Source organism: Orycteropus afer, unplaced genomic scaffold (assembly GCF_000298275.1).
Source record: "Orycteropus afer afer isolate SDZICR_OR568_19922 unplaced genomic scaffold, OryAfe1.0 scaffold00147, whole genome shotgun sequence".
Classification (NCBI taxonomy): domain Eukaryota; kingdom Metazoa; phylum Chordata; class Mammalia; order Tubulidentata; family Orycteropodidae; genus Orycteropus; species Orycteropus afer.
This window is the reverse complement of record NW_006921734.1, coordinates 6,913,581-6,935,202: the sequence shown is the minus strand read 5'-3', so window position 1 is coordinate 6,935,202 and position 21,622 is coordinate 6,913,581. Positions and strand designations below refer to the sequence as shown.

The window sequence follows — 21,622 nt, the reverse complement described above, 5'->3', positions numbered from 1 at the left end:
TATATGAAGAAGAACGTGGCAGCAGGATTGGAGGAAGAATCATTAACAATCTGAGATACACTAATGACACAACTTTGCTTGCTGAAACTGAGGATGACTTGAAGCACTTACTGAGGAATACTGAAGACTATAGTCTGCAGTATGGATTACATCTTCACATAAATAAAACAAAATCCTTGCAACTGGACCTATAAGCAGCATTATGATAAATGGAGAAAAGATTGAAATTGTCAAAGACTTCACAATTGCTTGGTTCTACAATCAACACCAATGGAAGCAGCAGTCAGGACATCACATGACATATAGCACTGGGCAAATTGGCTGCAAAGGACCTCTTCCAAGTGCTGAGGAACAAAGATGTTTCCTTGAGGACTAGGGTGTGTCAGACACAAGCCATGGTATTTTCAGTCGCTGCATATGTGTGTGAGAGCTGGACAGTGAATAAGGAAGACCAAAGAAGAGTTGATAACTTTTAAGTTTTGGTGCTGGAAAAGAATGCTGAAAGTATCATGGACTGCTTAGAGAACTAACAAATATGTCCTGGAGGAAGTGCAGCTGGAATGATCCTTGGAAGCAAGAATGGCCAGATTTCATCTCACCTACTTTGGTCATGCTGTTAGAAGGGATCATTCCCTGGAGAAGGATGTCATGCTTGGTAAGGTGGAGGGTCAACAAAAGACAGGAAGGCCCTCAAAGAGATGGATTGACACAGTGGCTGTAATGATGGGCTCAAGTATAGCAAGGATCATGGAGCTGGTGTGGGACTGGGCAGTGTTTCATTCTATGAGTTCCATGAGTTCTATGAGTTCATTCTATGAGTTGGACATGACTCGACAGCACCTAACAACAGCAGTGTAATTCCACTCTGACACTCACAGGCTTCTCATGGGTCAGAATTGACTCATCAGCAACTCTTACGAACATATATTGGTAGGTTCTGTATATATGTATGTAATACACACACATATATACATTCCTACAAATACATTTTTTGTTTCTATATAAAAGTATGTAGTAGGGTAACATATTGGGATGTTAATTTGCATTCCTTTTCTGCTGTAGTTTTCCCTGATTTGTCAAGACTACAGCCAAACACTAATCTCTAGGTGTTTTCCAGAGTAGAAAGGAAAAATTTGCCAAGCAACATTTCTCTGCCCTTTTGGAAAGTTAGGATCAATGAGGTGCTTATTCTCAGTGTCCTATAGTAAGAGGGGATAAGCAATGCTCTGGAGGGAACATCAGACTGAGGAGGAATGTCCCCTCAGTCTGCAGAATTCTAGAGTTGGACAAGGTTCACCATTAGCTGGGAATCTTGTTCCACTTTTCACCTCGGTGACAGCATCACGTGAGAAGTAGATTCCACAGGATGTCTGTGGTGTGTTAAAGGAGGTCAGTTTGTTACAAAAGCCCAGGAAGATGGATGTTGTTTAATCTCATGTGCAGCTGAAGGAAAATTGAATCTTGAGTTATTTTCCCCAGGCTAGGACAGATGGTGGGAGCTCTGGTGGTGTAGTGCCTAAGACATTTCACTACTAACCAGAAGGCTGGCACTTCAAACCCACTAGCCATTTCTTGGAAGGAAGGTTGGGCAATCTACTTCCTTAAAGATGTTGTTGTTGTTGTTAGGTGCCATCGAGTCATCTCCAACTCATAGCGACCTTATGCACAGCAGAATGAAACAGCACCTGGTCATGCACCAGCTCCATGATTCCTGCTATACTTGAGCCCATAATCACAGCCACTGTGTGAATCCATCTCGTTGAAGGCCTTCCCCTCTTTCGTTGATCCTTCACCTTACCAAGCATGACATCCTTCTCCAGGGAATGGTCCCTTCTGACAATATAACCAAAGTAGGTGAGACAAAGTCTGGCCATTCTCTCTTCCAAGGGGCGTTCCGGCTGCACTTCCTCCAGGACAGATTTCTTCGTTCTTTTAGCAGTCCATGGTACTTTCAGCATTCATCAGTACCACATCTCAAAATCATCAATTCTTCTTCAGTCTTCCTTATTCATTGTACAGTTCTCATATGCAAATGAGGCAATTGAAAATATCATGGCTTGTGTCAGACGTACCTTAGTCCTCAAGGAGACATCTTTGTTCCTCAGCACTTGAAAGAGGTTCTTTGCAGCCAACTTGCCCAGTGCCATACATCATCTGATGTCCTGACTGGTGCTTCCATTTGTGGTGATTGTAGAACCAAGCAATGTAAAGTCTTTGACAACTTCAATCTTTTCTCCATTTATCGTGATGTTGCTTATAGGCCCAGTTGTGAGGATTTTTGTTTTCTTTATATTGAGATGTAATCCATACTGCAGACTGTATCCTTCAATCTTCATCAGTAAGTGCCTCAAGTCATCCTCAGGTTCAGCAAACAAAGTTGTGTCATCAGTGTGTTGCAGGTTGTTAATGATTCTTCCTCCAATCTTGATCCTACATTTTCCTTCATATAGTCCAGCTGCTCAGATTATTTGCTCAGCATATAGATTGAATAAGTATGTTGAAAGGATACAACCTTGATGCACTCCCTTTTTGATTTTAAACCATGCAGTGTCCCCTTGTTCTGCTCTAGTGACAGCCTACTGTTTTATGTACAGGTTCTCATGAGTACAATTAAGTGTTCTGGAATGACCATTCTTCTCACGTTATCCACAATTTGTTATGATTCACACAATCAAATGCTTTTGCATAGTCAATAAAACACAAGTAAACATCTTTCTGGTATTCTTTTCTTTGAGCCAAGATTCATCTGACATCAGAAATGATATCCTTTGTTCCACATCCTCTTCTGAATCCAACTTGCTTTTCTGAAAGTTCTCTGTGAATATACTGCTGCAACCATTTTTGAATTATCTTCAGTAATATTTTACTTGTGTGTGATATTAATAATATTGTTCGATAATTCCAACCTTCTTTGGGATCATCTTTGTATGAAATAGGTACAAATACAGATCTCTTCCAGTCAGTTGGCCAGGTAGATGTCTTCCAAATCTCTTTGCATAACTGAGTGAGTGCTCCAGTGGGGCATTCATTTGTTGAAACATCTCAATGGGTATTCCATCAATTCCTGAAGCCTTGTTCTTTGCAATTCCTTTAGTGCAGCTTCAAGTTCTTACTTCAATACCATTGGTTCTTGATCATGTGCCACTCCCTGAAATGGATGAACATCAACCAGTTCTTTTTGTTACAGTGACTCTGTGTATTTTTTCCATCTTCTTTTGATGCCTCCTGCATCATTCAATATTTTGCCCATAGAATCTTTCTATATTGCACCTCTATTCTGTAGAGATACTGCCTCAGAAACCCAAGGAGGGGTCGCTATGAGTTGGATCTGGCTGGTCAGAAGGAAGTTTGGTTTTGTTTAGGACAGAAGGTGACATGCTGAGATTTAAGCCCAGAATTAACTGATTTCAAAACCTTTTTGGTGTTTGTGCTTTTTCCCCTACAGGAATAATTTTGGCCTCCAGGAGAATATGTACATATGTGGGGATAGAGGTGGTTCTTTTATATCTTCCAGACAATGTAGTTGAAAAAGCATAAAATGAGAGCATCTCTAAATGAGTGAGAGTCTAAAAGTCCCTGTTCTACCACTTATGAACTCTGCAAAGTGGGCAAATTTACTAACCTGTATAATGCTCATTCGTGCAAAGGAAACATTGCTTTGCTACCAAGATATTAAAGTAAAATTATATTGATAAGTGCTTTTTGAACTGTGAATTAAATGGTAATAATTATTATTTCCATGGCCTTAAAAAAGTGTCCCTGTGATTAGGCATACAAAGTAGAAATGTAGCTTGTGTAGTATATTTCTTGCATAAGAAGAGAGGATATGAACTATGGTAATAAAATCATAGGACCAGCCTGATATAATCCCCATGTGATTGACACCCTATCGGGCTTCATAGGAAATACTGAATAATTTCGTAATCTTGGACTCATAGAATGTTGAATGGGAGGTAGCACTTTAATGTGAAAGGAACAAGATTATAGTGACAGACAGAAGTTGGAATCTCAACTCTCTTCTTTAGGAGACCCATAGAATTGGGAATGTTAACTTATCTATGATTAGATTCTGTTGATTGGAAGGTGAGGATTGTAACAATTACATCTCCCAAAAATGGTTATCAGGAGTGTTAGATGAGATAATGTGTGTAATGCATATCTACCTCAGTGTTTATCACACTGAAATACATTGCTCAGTGAGTGCTGATTCTTGTTTGAAAGAAAGACACCTTTTTTAGAAAAATCACCTAATTCAACCCTCTCAGATGGAAGACAGAAAAATGAAACTTCAGAAATGTTATATTGTTTCTTTTCTTAGAAGAAAAACAATAGGAACAATAACTCAAGGAACAGTGCGAGATCATTTGATGTGGATTTCAACTTCTCAAAGGAAATATGACTCTTGAGAAATTTTTGTTGTGCAATGAGATAAAACAGAGAAAAGAGAAATATTTTTTGCTGCTTTCACATTTTAAACATTGAAACATTTGGAAGCTTTGTTCAAGAGACAGACATGATATCAGGTGCTCCCACATCATCATTGTCACCATGGACCAAACATTATTATAAGACTAGATATTCTGAAGAATATAGGCTCTCTGAGAGTGGGTCCATGTCTGTAAAGCTCTAGCATTGTACCTGCTACACTGTAGATACAGTGAATATCTGTTAGATAAGTAAGATAATAAATGAGTGAATGATTGGAGAAGATAGAGGGGAGTTTTCTCTTTTCCTGATCATTAAGGGAGGAAGATCCACCTTCTGGGTTTTCCATTTCACTTCAAGATTTAGGATTAAACCCTCTCAAGGCTACTCTCCTGTCCCTAATCTCCCAGCTACTTTCTAGGTGACCTGGCTCTGTTCAACTTCCTAATATGGTTCTGCATTGTATCATTTTAATCTTTCCCTTCTTCACTCACTTCACCCCTCCTTCTGCCTGCATCAATTCATGGACTTCCCCTTCTTAGGTCTGCTCATAGCTGGATCATCTTGCTGCATTTCAAACGTGGTTCACATGTTCCTGATAAATTCACTTGAACTTATTACTACCATGTCATCTTTTCCCTTATTTTAGCTTGTGTGTTTGTTTTTCTGAGTCTGGTATTTCTTTGTCTCTTATAAACATATTCAGCACAAATACCCTAATGCTTGTTAATAACAAGAATAGGACATTTAGAACTCATGCACACCAACCTTGTTATTATGCACAATTTTACAATAACTGGAAATGCTCTATTTTACTACTTGGTGTCTGGGTAAGAAAGGGAATTGAAATTCAGAAAGATACCTCAAATCAAATGAAGACATTGTGGACCAATTTTTCCTACTTCAAATGTTGCCTTAGTGTTCATTTTAGAAACAGCCATGTGTCTCTTTACTTTAAGGATATTGTTGCCAGGTTAGGAACTCCAAAGGACTGTGGGACATTTCTGCCTACAGATCGTCTTTGGAAAAACTGGATTTTTGTCTGAATTATATGCATGGCTGCTATGTGGCTGTGACTGCAAATAAGGAGATCATTCACTGTGTAAGTTATCGGTTGCTCTGTAAATAATTATCATAAGCTTAAAGTCTTAAAACAACAAATTCTTATTATCTCAGTTTCTGTGGGATGGAGGTTTAACATGGCTTAGCTGGGTACTCCACATAGGGTCTCACAGGGCTGCAATTAAGTTGTCAGCTGGGCTGTATTCTCATCTGGAGGCTTGACTGGGGAAGAATCTGCTTCCAGGCTTACTCAAGTTGTATTTACATATTCCTTTTCTATCTCAGTATCATCATTCTATGGCCATTTTTGGACAAGTCCCAGACTGTTTGTGACTTCATCATCCCTTTAACTCCCCAAGTTTACAGCCATTTGATCCTCTTCTGCAGGTGCAACCATAGTCCCAATTTCCTGAACCAAAACTAAACCCAGAGGCACAAAAAAACAAACCAAACGCATTGTCATTGAGTAGGATCCGATTCATAGAGACCCCTCCTTGGGTTTCTGAGGCGGTATCACTACAGAAGTAGATTGCCCAACCCTCCTTCTGAGGAGTGGCTGGTGGGTTTGAACCATCAGCCTTCTGGTTAGCAGTCAAATGCCTTAGGCACTAGGCCACCAGAGCACCTAACCAGAGGTAGGAAGCTTTGAGATACCACTGCACTTCTTTCTGAGAATACTCATCAATTTATGTTAGTGCTGATCTTGTTGCCCTGCTGGTCTTGTTGGTGTTATTGCAAACCTGTTCAATAGTCTTTGCCTACATGTTGGGTAACTTGTTTTCTGTTGTAGTCCCTGCTTTGAGATGCTTATTCTGATACTAAGCAAGCTGTGATCTGTCTACTCCTCAGATTTATGCTGTCCCACCTCGTCCTTTTCTTATTACTTGAGGCTTTGTTCCTGAATTAAGGTTTGGAACCTTCCTAATTACTGGTACCCAACACCCCCCCCCCCCAAGTGCCAACTGCTTTCATCCCCACCTAGAATTTCCAGGATGGCTCACCTTCGACTGTGTTCCTCTCATCAACTGGGATCTCCACTGACTCATTTTCTTGACTATATGATGACTAGTTTCTCTTTATACTCATTTTGGACATGTGATTTGCCCACTATATTGTAATTCCTTGTCAGTACCTGCATCTAGAATAGTTTCCTGACTTGTTTCCAGTTCCAGTCTCTGATTTTGAACATATTTTGATTCAACACGAACTGCTCTAAGAAACTGGTCATGCCAAGATCAATTCTGTGTCAGAAGTTAATCTTATGTGTGAAGAAAAGAGGGATATTTGGTTTTCCATAGGTAAAGAAATTGAAGGTTGGTGACAATTGGAAGCAATGTGAGCACAGGCATAGTATTAGAAATTTACAAAGATCAAGAAAGATCAAGAAATATCTCTCTTGTGTGTCTCCTCCTGTCTATTCTGTCACTACTCTGTAATAGACCTTTATTTTTAGCTCTCTAGGCATGGCATAAAGGAGCTCTGATGGTATAGTGGTTAAGGCATTTGGCTGCTAACCAGAAGGTTGGTGGTTCAAACCCACCAGCTGCTCCACAGAAGAAAGATGAAGTGGTCGCTTCTGTGAAGATTTACGGCCTTGGAAACCCAGTGGGGATAACTATGAGTCAGAATTGACTCAATGGCTGAATTTGGTTTGGTTTGAAAAATGGCACAGGATATTGCAACTGAGGGAATGTGAGCAAAACAAAAAAGTCTGTGAGCAAAACAAAAAGTCAAGATGATTGAGGTGTCAAGATTAAGAAATAATAAGGTGATGTTGTTATTGGAACCGCAGAACACTGAAGAATAACTGTGGGTAGATCATATAATATTGAAGGAATAGTAGTATCATAAGAATCAGATTTCCCCTATCTTCAGCTTCTGTTCCCAAGTAAATAATTCCATTTAACGTTGTTGAATCTAATAGCTCTGCACAGACAAAAAATCAAGTGAACTCAAAACTTCTGCAGCAGAAGGAGAGACAGAAGTAGGGGTTAAGTGAGTGAAGAAGGAAAGCATTAAGATGATATAATGCAGAACCACAGTAAAAGGTTGAACTGGTCCAGGTCACCTACAAGCTACTGGGAGATCAGGGAAGGCAGAGTAGTCTAAAGAGCAGTTTTTCAACAGATACACTCACACATATGAAATGACATATGCAAAGAAATATTAAGTGCAGAATTGTTTTTTAAAGCAAAACATTGACAACTCAGATGTGCATTAATAAGGAATTGGTTAAATAAATTACAGATTCATACATTGGAAAACTATGTAATTATTCAATAGAATGAGGCAGCTCTCTGTTACTGATACAGAACAATCTCCAAGATAAATGAAGTGAGAAAAAGTGAAGTGTGGAATAATATGTAAAGTATGCTACATTTTTTATTTTAAAAAGAAAGACTTCATAGACATGCTCATAAGTGCATACAATAGATGGAAAGAATTTAAAGAAATTAAATTAATAGCCATAGCCATTTCTCTGGGAGAGAAAACTGGGTGATTAAGATGAGATGGAAAGGAGAAAAACTTTTTACTAAATAAATACTATTTCCTTCCTTTTGGATTTTAGTCCATTTGTATGTATTTATAATTTAGAAAAAAACTAATGTAAAATTCTTAAAGAAATGTTTTGTTTGCAAGGAAGATAGCCCTTTGTGTTTATGATAAGTGCTTTCTCATAAATATTTCTAAGTCTCCTCCAAATCACATGACAAGATATCATTTGCCTATGTTTAAAGTTAGGTGAGACAATGTAATTTTCTTTGGAGAGTGACATGTGGACAAAACAATGTTTGTTATATACAGGCAGAAGTTTTAGGAGTCAGTGTGCAATTTACCAATCTTTCCTGCTGCCACAATGAAGAACAGGGCTCAAACTGGTAACTGTTTCATCAGCCTGGGTATGGATGTGAGGACAACTTGGAATAGAGATCCCAACTGAATACCATAATGACCTTTTAATATTAAGCTGGTGAAATGTGGATGTTGTTTATGACCACAGCATAATGGCTCTCATCTGACAGACATATTGTTTTTACAGGGCTTAGTCCTGAGCCATTTTGTCTCGGCAGTGTCTCCCCATATATCCTCATCTACTCCCATGACATGGCGGATGCTCCAAACACCCATAGTTTTATCTACCCTGTTTTGAGTTCCACTCTCCTTTCATTAATGACCTATAGATTTTAATACATCTGACAGACCTTGAATGAATGGATTCTGTCTACCTGTCTAATATCTTGCTCCAAAACCACACTAGTCAGGTACCTCACTTATTAACCTCCAATCAAAATTGCCTTCTTCAGTTTCTTGAGTATGCCAAGATATTTTCACCTCTACCCTATTTTCTGTTTTTTCTTCCTAGAATGCTCTCTCTCCTCCTCCTCCATCCACTTTCCTAATATAAACACTTTTTTGTTCATTATTGTTCCCTCAATCTTTACTGGTTAGCCCCCACATAAGATTATTCTTCTTTACCTTTCTGTCATTTGCTTAATAATATGTTTATAACTTGTTGCTCCCTATGAATTTGTGTGTTTTATTGTTTGATTTGTTTCTCCCATCAGACAAATCTCAACGGGGTTGGATTGAATGTGCTTTCCTCACTGCTCTGTATCTTGCATAAATGACAGCACCTGGTATTTAAGTGACTTTATCAAAGAAACAGAAATTGTGTCAGCTCTGATGTGAGACATATAATTTCTTGGTGCTAGTTCTATCATAGGATTGGCCTTTGCACAAGAACACTTTCTTATTTACTAGAAATTGCCAGGTGCAGAATTATAAGAAGAGAATATTTTATTGAAAAAGTGAGGAAGGCATGAGAAATTTGCTCACTAAGGCAGGGCAGGGCCAGAAGCATCAAGGAAGAAACAGTTGAGTTAAAAATGAGGCAACTAGACCCCAAACTAGTTTTGTTCCACCACCTGTAAAACTATGTAGACTAGATAACATGCTGGATTTCAAAACTCCAACATTGTAGAATTCTGTTTCCTAATTTTGCCCAGAAACAGCCCTACAGCAAAACTATTGACCTTGCTGCACTTCTTTCCTTAGGTGTTTAAAACACTTACAATACTTAGGAGGTAAAAATAAAATCCTACTGGGAGCTCTGGTGGCATAGTGCCTAAGGCATTTGACTGCTAACCAGAAGGGTGGTAGTTCAAACGCACAAGCCACTCCTCAGAAGGAAGGTTGGGCTATCTACTTCCATAGAGATACCACCTCGGAACTCAAGAAGGGGTCGCTATGAGTCGGATCTGACTCAACAGCAGTGAGTTTGTTGTTTATTTTGGTTTGACAGGGGAGAAGATGGGAAAGGGCAAGTGATAGCCATTGGTCCCATTCAAGGAGTGCATGATACTACTACATCTACCAACAGAGCATCTGTCAAAAGTTCAGTCCACAACATGGTCCTTGTAGTGAAGAACTATTCTAGAAAGGAAGGAACATGCTAAAGGTAAAAATATTTATTAAATAATAAATACAACACCCATTCAACATATATTCTCTTGACAGATGCACATAAATATTTCCTACTTCTATTCAGTGTAATCTGAGGAACTGAAGCAGTTCAGATAAATGTTTCATGATGCAGAAGATGTCAATCCAAAACTTGGAATAGTATCTCATCTTCTTTGGCCATTGAACATTCAGGAGCAATGAATTATTTTGACTCATAATAAATTATGTGAATAATGGATTTAGTTAAAGAGCCTATGTCTTGTCTTCTCCATATCTTGCCTAACAGTGTAACCAGCTGTTACTCTTCAATACATGTGTCACCATCTTGGCATTAGGATCAAACTCAAACTGTAATGATCCACTGAAGAAATAAAAAAATCCTGCAAATATAGACAAGGAAAGTAATGAGACATTCTTCAAGCAAATAAATTTTGCAAGATGCATAACTCAGAATAAAAGTGAGCTAATAATGGGTGCCATTTATCAAGTGGTTGCTCTGTGCTGCACTGTTTTATATGCTTTATCTCATTTACTATGACAAATAAAATGTAAGGTTTTAGTAATGAGCAAGAAAAACCCCAAAAACTGGAGGAATGAAAAGAACCGGAGACATATGGAAATGGTTCTGGGTGACTGGTACACCATGCATTCCCTGGCCTGTACGACTATGGGGCTGGAGGAGCTGGACGGTGCCCAGCTGCTGCTGTCAGCCACTCAGAGGGGGATCTCTGTAGGAGATCCTGGATAGTGTGGGAGAACAATGTGGAACAAAACTCAAAATCATTAAAAAAAAAAGGACCAGTTTTGCTGGTCTGATAGAGCCTGATGTAGCCACTGAGACTATGGCCCCTAGCTGTCCTTCAGGTCTAGAATTGAACCCACTCCTGTGGCTTCCAGCCAAACAAAAGACTGGTATATGAGCTGAATATTCACATTAGGTAGATACACTCCTTGGCAAGAACAATCATGGGAGAATAAAAGGGCTGTGTATGCACAGGGAGACAGCTCAGGGGCCAGGAGTGCATGGAGGGAAGGACACAGGGAAGAGATAACTATGGGGAGGAAGTAGGAGGCAAGCTGTTGAATTGTAGTAAATTGTAGTCAATGTCATGAGACAAAGTGTATGTGAACTGCTGTATGGAAAGTGAATTTGCTCTGTAAACTTTCACCCAAATCACAATTTAAAAAATAACATTAATTTAAAAAAAAAAAAAGAAAACTAAGGAGGCTTTGGGATTTTTCCCAAGGAAATACTACCAATAAAAGATGATGGGAGAACTCCATCCCATCACTGTCTGATTTCAAAACCAATGTCTCCAAATAGATAAGATTATATAATATTTTGAAACCTTGGTTTATCTTTCTCCTTCTTCTAGCACTTTCTTCCTCCACCAGTTCTAAATCACAGCTTAGGAGACAATTGAACCTGAGAGAATCAGACTAATGATAAATACAATAGAAGACCATTTCCTGCTTCGTATACATTTTGGTCAAGCTAGTTTAGCACTAAGATTATCAGCTTCCTGAGTGTTATGATTGTCATGCCTTGCCATCTCCTTCCAAAATTTTTTTCAGAGAAAGCAACACCAAATTTTTCTTCCCATATACTCATTACAAAGAATCACATCTTGTCTATGTTGAATAGACAGGAGGATGACTATTTACTTACAGATGACCATTGTAGACAATTGCATAGTGTAACAGAAGTCCAGAGAAGTTCTCTCGGGATGAAGTAGGAGAGAAAAAGCAACAGGAGGAAATAGTGGTGAAAGGCAGCTAGCCATTGTTAAGCTCACTTGAGTCTGTTTTTTAAACCACTATGCATATAAGAAAACGGTTACACTTTGAGGGATTATCCTTTGATTTTACATGCAGGTATGAAATAAAGACTTGTAGAAATTAAATGGCAAACTCAGGAAAAATACAAATTCCACCTGCATATGTTTTTGGTAGTTTGGAAGGGAAAGAATACAAAACTGAATGATTTGAAAATTGTTTTTACTTTCCACTTTATCTTAATGCCATAAAATGCCCACAGGTGCCCCCCTTTGACCATTACAGGAATGTCCTCTTACCAAATGCCTGTAATACAGCATCAACCTTTGGCTCAACTCCTGGAAAGTCATCAACTATTAGTCTGGGGAAGCCTTGCTCCATGGACTGGCTATTTTCATCAAATCTGTACCAAAATGAATACAGCTCAGCATTGTGAAGTATCTCTATTACATAGACCAGTAAAATGTAACATTAAAGTTCCAGTGTGAATCCTGGATAAACTTTTCAAGTAGTAGATAGGGCTACAAAGAATATGACTTTCCTTGGCTTACAAGTACAGCATAAAAAACAAAACTAGAAAAATAAACTCACTGCTCTCGAATCATTTCCAACTCATGGCGAACTCTCCTTGGGTTTCCGAGGTGGTATCTCTATGGAAGTAAATTGTCCAAACTTCCTTCCAAGGAGTGGCTGGTGGGTTTGAACCACCAACCTTTTGGTTAGCAGTCAAATGCCTTAAGCACTATGTCACCAGAACTCCTAAATTGAGCATATGCAACAATATTTCCTTAGAGACAGGGACATCATACTATTCTAGAGAGGTTCCATGTGTGTGTCTGAAGTCAGCTTTCTAAGCCTGGACACATAAAACCCAAGTTTCTTTCTGTATATATGAGGGCTATATACACATAGGATGTAAAGTGAATTAAATTATTTGGCTAAAAATAAACTTCTGGTTTCCTACCACATTGGGCCCCTGAGATCTTGTCTTTAGAGCCTGCTACCCATGGGCAGCCTCAAGTGACTGGCAGCAGGATGAGAAACAAATGTGAGTTTGGTCTGCAATTTTGACCTCAGTTGGCCTCTTCAGATGTATTTTGGTGCCTGGGTACCTGGCCCAGTGATCAGCCTTGGTGAGAGCCCTTTGATGTATCTGTTGTTGTTGTTGTTATGTGCTGTTGAGTCGGACCCGACTCATAGCAACCCCTCCTTGGGTTTCCGAAGTAGTATCACTACGGAAGTAGATTGCCCCATCTTCCTTCCGAGGAGTGGCTGGTGGGTTTGAACCACCAGCCTTCTGGTTAGCAGTCAAGTGCCTTAGGCACTATGCTACCAGAGCTCCCTTGATGTATCTGGGAAGTCAAACAACTATTAGTTCCTTCTTCATAATCAGAAAGTTTGGAGTTAGAGGAATTTAGAAAGTAGGTTTGGGGAATTTACTTAGAGAAGGAAAAAAAAATTCCCTAATTAGACTACCTACAAAGTCTTTCCTATTTCATCTTACCTCCAGTATGTATCCTTTACAAAGAAGTATGTTTTCCTCTTTTCCTTATCAGAAACAGCTGCATCAATTTTCCTTATGGTTGGAGGAAAGCCCAAGGTGTGGATAGCTCTTGGATAACCTGCTTGTATCTCATTTCCTCTGGTGGCCCAGAATTTATTTCCTATTGAAAAAATATAACCCAAGAAATTTCCATTGAAGACTTTGGTTTTAGAAATAGCTTTAGTACATGATTGTAGTAAAGATGAAGCCTTGGTTTTATCTAATCACAAAGCCATTGCCCTGTTCATAGTAGGCATTTAATAAATATTCCTTGAATCAATTAATGAATGAATTGAATAGACCTTTATGTGTCTTATAATAATTATCTATAAAATTTAGTTATCAGTCTTAGTTTTTTCTTACAATTGTTGATAAATTTTTAATCTGAATTTATAAACTAGACCTCTCTCCAAAGCTTCACATCCATAGGTCAATTGCTTACTGGACATTTGCTCTTGGATATGTCATAGCCACCAAGTCCAACCTAGGATTCTTCTAAATACCTCTGTGATCCATCCAAGTTTAAGTGAATCAAGATGATGGTCTCCTATCAGTCTGTTGTTGTCTTCTCTTTCTTCCTCCTCAAATGTGAATCCCTTCCGCACACCTCTTGCCAGAATAACTAACATAAAATGCCAACCTATTGTCTCTCTCTTGCTGCATCGGAACTGAATGACTTGTATTCATCTCAGCAGTTCCAGATACTCTCTTACTTTTGCATAAACAGTTCCTTTTGTCTTGAAGAAATTTCCTCTTTGCATGCCCAGCCTTTCTCCATAAAGCAAAGTTCTTTTCTTTCAAGATTCATCCTAAACATAATCTCCACTCAGAGACCTTGGCTGAACCTCAAGTTCCTCTGTGTTCCCATAGACTCTAGCTTCTCTCAATCCTAGCATTTGTCGTACGGTGTGTTGATCACTTCCTCTCTGCTTTCCACCCTAGAACAAGGGCCTCTTTTAGTTAGGATCTTTACTAACTAGCACAGTGCCTGATACACCATAAATATTAGATAAATTAATGAATAATAGGCATGTTTTATAGTATATAACCTTTAACAACTTACTATGCAACTTCACATCACTTTATTTAATCCTCACAAAAATGAAATTAAGTCAGTAATAAATATAAAAAAAATAAGAAGTCCCCATTGCATTGGACATTTAAAAATACTTCAAATACTTGATTATTTAATAAAAGAAATTAAAAAATGGAAATTAAAAAACATGAAAGTGAACAATAATGAAAATATTGCATATTAAAACATGCAGTATTGAAAGTAGGATGAACCTAATAAAGACTAGGCTTACTGGTCTGAAAGATGCTGGTGAGACCCTAGAGATCACAGTCCCTAGTCATGCTTCAGGCCTGGAATCCTGTGGTTTCCACCCAAAATATAGTCAGGCATATAGGATGAACATTTATACCAGGTAGCTACACTCCTTAGAACAATCAACCATGGGACATCAGAAGGGCACCATTTGCACAAGGGTATAGAGCAGAGGGCAGGAATGCATAGGAAAGAAGAACACAGGGAAAAGATAATAACAGGGAGGAAGTGGGAAGAGACCTGTTAAGTTATGGGGATTGCAATCGATGTCATGAAACAAAATGTGTATGAACTATTGTATGGAATGAATTTTCTCTGAAAACTTTCACCAAAATCACAATTAAAAAAAAAAAGTTGGATGCAGCAAAAGCTGGGAAGAAAAGGCTATTTATAGTCATATATCCTTACAATAAAAAGAAGAAAAGTTCTAAGTTAGACACAGCTACAAGGTAAATATCAAACTTAAGAAGGCAACAATAAGGATATAGACAGAAACCAATTAAATAGAAAATCAAAATACAATATAAAGGATCAACGAAGCCAAAAGTTAGTTCTTTGAAAACATCTATGAAATTATTAAATATTTTATTAAATTGTAAATATGAGAGAAAGACAAAGAATCAATATTAGGAAAGAAAAAGGAAACAAAACTTCAACAATGATTAAAATTAACAATACCATGAAAACTTTATGCCACCTGTGAGGGTTGGGCAAGGAGAGTATATGTGAACTCTCTCTCTGTACTTTTTGCTCAATTTTTTTCCGTAATCCTAAAACTACTAAAAAAAATGAAGGCTATTATTATTTTTTTAATAGGACATAAATATTCTTTGTTAATTTTTTTTAAAAAAAAACTTTATACCAATTGATTTGAAAACTGAAAAAATTACAAATTCCTAGAAAAATATGTTAACAAAACCAACTCAAGAATAAAAGTCCAGGTAGGATATTGTCAATAGAATAAATTAAAACAGTAGTTTACACATGTTCTGACAAAGGAGCCACCAAGCTTAGATTGGTTCCGTTAGTCATTTATCAGGAGATCTGGTGGTGCAGTGCCTATGCATTTGACTGCTAACCAGAAGGCTGAAGGGTCACTGTGAGTCAGATCCAACTTGTGGGCAGAGTTTTTTTAGTCATTTATCTGTCTCTGGTAGCGTAGTGCCTAAGGCACTTGACTGCTAACCAGAAGGCTGGCGGTTCAAACCCACCAGCCACTCCTCGGAAGGACGATGAGGCAATCTACTTCTGTAGTGATACTGCCTCGGAAACCCAAGGAGGGGTCGCTATGAGTCGAGTCCTACTCGGTGGCATATAACAACAACAACAACACACTAATACTAAGGAGCCCTGGTGACATATTTGTTAAAGTGATCTGTTACTAAACAAAAGGTTGTTGCTGTTGTTATTTCCCATCAAGTTGGCACGACTCATAGCAACCCTTCCTTGGGTTTCCGAGGTGGTATCACTATGGAAGCAGATTGCCCAACCTTCGTTTTGAGGAGTGGCTGGTAGGTTTGAACCACAAGCCTTCTGGTTAGCCATCCAGTGCCTTAGGCACTATGCTACCAGAGCTCCTAAACAAAAGGTTGGTGGTTAGAATCCACCAGCCACTCCACAGTACAAAGATGGGGCAGTCTCCTTCTGTAAAGATTACAGGCTTGGAAAACCTATGGAGCAGTTCTACTCTGTCATACAGGTTTGCTATGAGTCTGAATTGACTTGATGGCAATGGATTTTTAATAGTCCTGATACTAGATAATCTTAATTATTAAAGCTTTATAATGTCTTGATATCTGGCACAGTATGTTTTCTCCTCTTATTCTTCTCCAACAACTTTGCTCTTGCACGAAAATAATGGAACCAATTTGTCAAGTTCCATGAGGCATCTTTTGGCATTTGAATTGAAACTGCCTTGTATCTATAAATTCATATTTTACTATATTGAGTTTTTATCTCTATGAATGTAGAATATCATTTGCTATTTAGGTCTCATTGAATATTCTCAAATAAATCTTACTATGTTTTACATACACATTTAATTTAATCATTAGCACTGGGCCTACCAGTAATAAAACAAAACAATAATCACCAAAAAAGTACAAGGTTTATCATAATGGACAAAATTCATGAGCTGATGAAATTTTTGCGATAAGATTTCTCCAGCAGCTGGAAATTCTTATATAATATTTACCTTTAAAAATAAAAACAGTATCCTTGTTATTAACTTCATATGCAGCATCTAACTGCGATGGAAGTGATGGCCAAAATGTAGAAATTAAATGAAATTCAGGTTTGGGGTTCCAAGGGGTTCTGCGCCAAAAGTATCTGTAATATATAAAAATTAATTGAAAATGTCTCTCTCCTTTAGATATTCGGGGAGCAGGGATGAACACATTCTTCTCTTGTTTTCTATAAATGCTAATTTATCCCTTTGCTTAAGTCTTTATTAGATTCTCCTCTTTCATATTGTTCCAGATTTATGGAATTGATGGCAGGAAATATTTTAACAATGTGATTATTTAGCTTGGTTTAAGTTCTAAAAGCTTATAACATATGTGTATATAATACACTCATTCATATACTTTAAAAAAGATGCAGAAAAATATAGATCTACTTTTATTTATATTTGTATGTGAGCAGAACATTTCTAGAAAAATACAAAGGAAATTGGTAGTCATGGTTGCACATATGAGGAGACGGTGGACTGTAGGTTAGCTAAGGGAAGGAGATTCGTCTTTTAACTATGTATTTTTTGTAGCTGTTATAATGTTTTGTCATAAGCATATATCATTTTTTCTAAAATTAAGTAATTAAAATAGCATTTATTAGTAAAGGTAAAGATACCACTCTGGTTCTTAAGATCCATCACTGCTTTTTCAAGAAATTCATGATCAATAATATATGAATCAACATTACTCATCTATTCAAAATATTCATTACATGTGCCAGGCCTATTCCAGGCTCTAGGAATATAACAGTGAACCAAATAGATAACACTTCCCATCTTCGTGGAATTTACATGAAACAGTGTCCAAGAATCATTCTTGGTAAGTCTGTGAAAAAAAAAAAAAGGTCTCTACAACTTTAAGGAGATGTTAAAAATGTAAGAACTGGGTTGAATGATTTCAAAACTTAGAGATAACAGTTCATTTAAAATATCTGTCAAGTTTTTTTTTTTTTTCCCTTTCTCATTACTATAGTTCAAAAACATAGAGAGGAAAAAATAATTTTCCAGTCTCACCTGTCTTTAAAGAACAGAACTTCTCCCCTCAAAGTGCTGACTGCATCGAAGGACAAGGCAGGGTCACACATGTCTGGTGTCTCAGGTGTTGGAAGGATGGGTTCTGTGGGCACCACAGGTTCATCAGTGGAGGCAGGGGGAGGACCTAAGGGAACAGATGCAGGGATGTAAACCTTAGGGGAAATCCGATGCTCCATATATAACTATGCTTTCCAAGTATCCCCAAAGTTCTTTGAATTGAAATCTCAAGAAGCATTTTCAAGTTTCCTGAAGACCATCATTATAAAGTTTTCCTGCAGAGCTACAATGCCTAATTTTCCCAGTGTCACTCACCGTACAGAGACTGAATGCCATTCACATCATCTTGAGAAAGTTGGAATCGAGTTAGGTCTGTGGGTGGCTTGTAGAGTGAGTACATCAAAGCTTCAGGGTTGTCCGAATGAAAAAGTCCCAAGGAATGGCCAAGTTCATGAGCAGCAACAAAGAATAAATTTGTTCCTATTTAAAAGAACCATAAGTGTTCAGAATCTGACAGCTATTTATTCCACAAATACCTATACAGAACACATGCTAGCTATCCAGGCCATCCTTGGAATCACAGTATCTTTTCCTTAATTGAGGGTTGATTCATTGATTGGCATATTCCATACTTTATAGAAATCTATGTCCCAATATCGACCAGTCTAGTAAGCCAGTTTTTTGGTTTGTTTACTTGTTTTAGGAATTTGGGGTTTGGTTCCACATTTTTCCTCCCATTCAATCATGGTCCACCTATTGAGGCCCTGATTAGAATGGTTAGTAGTGGTAGCCAAGCGCCTAGTTCTTCTGCTCTCAGGGAAGATGGGGCTGTGGTTTGTGTAAACTATTTGTTTTGTAGACTAGTTTCTTCTTGAGTCTTTTGTTTTTTCTTTTGCTCCAGATGCATACAGACCAACAGTTGTATCTTCAGTAGCCACTCTCAAGCCTTTAAGATCACAGATCCTTCCTTAAACTCTTAAGCTACAAAGCTCCTGTTATTTCCCATAGAGATTTAGCGAGTTGTTCTTTCTCCTCTTTATTATAACCCACTGCTGTCGAGTCAGACCCGACTCATGGCAACCCCTCCTTGGATTTCCAAGGCAGTATCACTACGAAAGTAGATTGCCCAACCTTCCTTTTTTGATAGTCAAAAGCCTTCCCTGTAGTATGGGCAAATGAATGTGCACTATCTTCAATTTAAAACAGAAACATACCCCATGACTGTTTTCTGAAACATAAACATACCACATATTATAAAAAGAGTTTTATTGAAATTAGTAGTAGACATTATTTAGCAAAGGACCTAACCAATTATGCCAAAAAAAAAGTTGTTCAGATAAAAGTAGATCATTTCATGCAGCACAAACCTCAAGTTTATATTCTCAATAAAGACAATGATTAAAAATCCCAATCAATTTCAGAAATAGCAATTGTTTCAGCAGAGTGTTTCCAAACTTTAGAAGCCATTTGAATATATATGTATACAATAACATGCAGTTGATTTTAGTCACTCTGTTTAGACTTACTAAAGTCCTTCAGAGTTAGTTTAGGGGGAAAAAAGCTCCTGATATAGAGAAAGTGACTTAGTTATGGAAATAAACTTGAATGGTGCTTATTATATTGTGCTTGGTGAGAAAAGGAAAAAACTGCAGACATTTTATAAAGTTTTTCATAAAGATTGAAACAAAAAGTGCTTCTGGTTACAAGTCAGATAATCAGAAATTTTAGTTACTTAAGACATTCTATTTACTGCTCATTCTGGATAATCAAATTCTGCTTGAATAGGGCTAACCATTACTATTCTCATCCTGAGAGATTTGTAACCCACCTGATATATCTTCCGTCCATTTTTCATCATCATCAAAGTGAACATCTCCATACAACCCAGGCCCAGGTTCATAGGCATGAGCCACAACTTTTCCAGGTCCATCAAAAGGGAAAAAGTCTCTATGTTCTAACAGGAAAAACATTTTTTTTTTTTTTTTTAGGATTTTTATTTTTTTTTAATTCCAATAAGACAACATAAGATAGATAAATAGTTATATTTTATGTTTTTTTTTTAATTACTATTATTACTTTTTACCTCTAACTGCAAAAGAGATCATTATGTCAGCCTCTTCTTCATAAATCCTGGAGAATGTGAGAGGAGTCACCTCCTCCCAGACTTTCAGAGCTTTCTCAATGGCAGAATCAACAGCATCTCTTGGCAGATCTAGTGTATAATTCACAATTCTGCAAAAGAAAAATAGAAGATAACATTTTCTCCTGTGACCGTAATGTATAAAGTTTTAGTCTTATATGTAGACCCCACTACCTGTAAGTAAGGTGAGTTTTTCCCCACTTCGGTGAGCCAGGAAAGGTAGTGAAGTGACCCACGTCAGGGACTCCACATCTGGGCTTGCGCATCACCTCCAGGGTGTCAGAGTTCAGTTTCCCTGTCACCTCCAACCTAAAGAACTTCTGCATTTCTTGGATTTTTTTAACAACAGGGCTGTTGTCCTTTCTTCTCACAAACCGTTTCACATCTTTTGAAAGGTTGAAGTAGTTTTCTAGGTATTGCTAATGAGATAATAAGCATAGATTTTAGGCAATTTTTACAGTTGTTTTTACACTTGCACATATTTCACAATCTTCTTTCATTGTTCTCATTTATTGAAACAAAAGTAAGTAATACACTTAATCCTATTTTTCATTAAGATAGCCCATTTAATTATTTTTTATCTTTGTGCTAAATTTTAATTATCATTACAATTTAATTTGCTAGCCAATAAGGAATTTGAAGTTGAAGATTTAGGCCCAGCATGTTTATAGAAAAGAAACGTAATTAATTGTATGAATACTTAGAGTGAATGTGTCATTTTCCACTTTACACTGTTAATATAAACCTGGTCAAGACTGAATGAGACAAATCTATTGTCCAAGCATGGCAAGGAACAATATAACCATTATAACTTGATATTATTCAAAGATCAAAATTAACATCCTTTCCACACCCTGCAATTATATGTACTTAAAAAACATTCTAAAGTCAGAGAAGTCTTATAAGCTTTTCATTTATTCTTTTCATTTACTGCCTAAGTTGGCTCTACTATTTTATTTTGTGACCTTTAGAAATTATCTCGTCTTCCTGGGACCTTTTTTTTTCTCTTCTTTGTTAAAATGACGGAAACTTCCACTTTTAATATGCTCTGATTCTAAATTATCCCAATACAATAATTTCTAACCAAATCATTCTGTTTTGTGTAGGAAGACCAAGTAAACCCATTCATTTCTCTTTTGGGGCTAGCCAGGGCTGTCATGGCTTCCATCATTACCATTAATTACCTGGACAAGATCCATGTTTGAGTTGTCCTTCACTGCCCCATCCAGTGGATAAGCCAAGCAAACTGGCAGACATAACAGCACAAGAATGACAAGATGCCGCATTCTCATTGTCTTCACCAAAGGAAAACACCTTCTCTGCCTGCTGGCTTCTCTCTCTACCTGCTAGTGGCTGGACTTATATAGAATGACAATGCTTAGATCATCATGTGTATTTGGTGACTCATGTGTGTGTGTGCTTTCGTTTTATCTGAATGACACCAGGAATTTTCACCCAAATTCAACCTAAAGATGATCTAGACTTCATGAGTAGTTTCCCTTGACCTCTTAAATTTACACAAGAGAATGATTAATATCCAGGAAATGGCTTTTGTATTTAGCAAGAGGAAAAAGAATTACCTTGATAATTCATATTTGTGTGTGTTATTGAGAGGGAGTTGAC

The 21,622-nt window shown here is 37.6% G+C and overlaps 1 protein-coding gene across 1 annotated transcript; it reads right to left on the bottom strand.

Annotated features, from left to right (window-relative positions):
- Positions 1-10,230: 10,230 nt before the first annotated feature.
- MMP10 (matrix metallopeptidase 10) lies at positions 10,231-21,291 on the bottom strand. Its single transcript, XM_007946008.2, has 10 exons — positions 21,184-21,291; positions 20,174-20,418; positions 19,943-20,091; positions 19,688-19,813; positions 18,175-18,339; positions 17,842-17,986; positions 16,792-16,925; positions 13,232-13,391; positions 12,027-12,130; positions 10,231-10,331 (listed from the first exon to the last, which is right to left on the bottom strand). Exons 1-10 carry the CDS (start codon positions 21,289-21,291, stop codon positions 10,231-10,233), a joined length of 1,437 nt encoding a protein of 478 aa, XP_007944199.2.
- Positions 21,292-21,622: the final 331 nt, after the last annotated feature.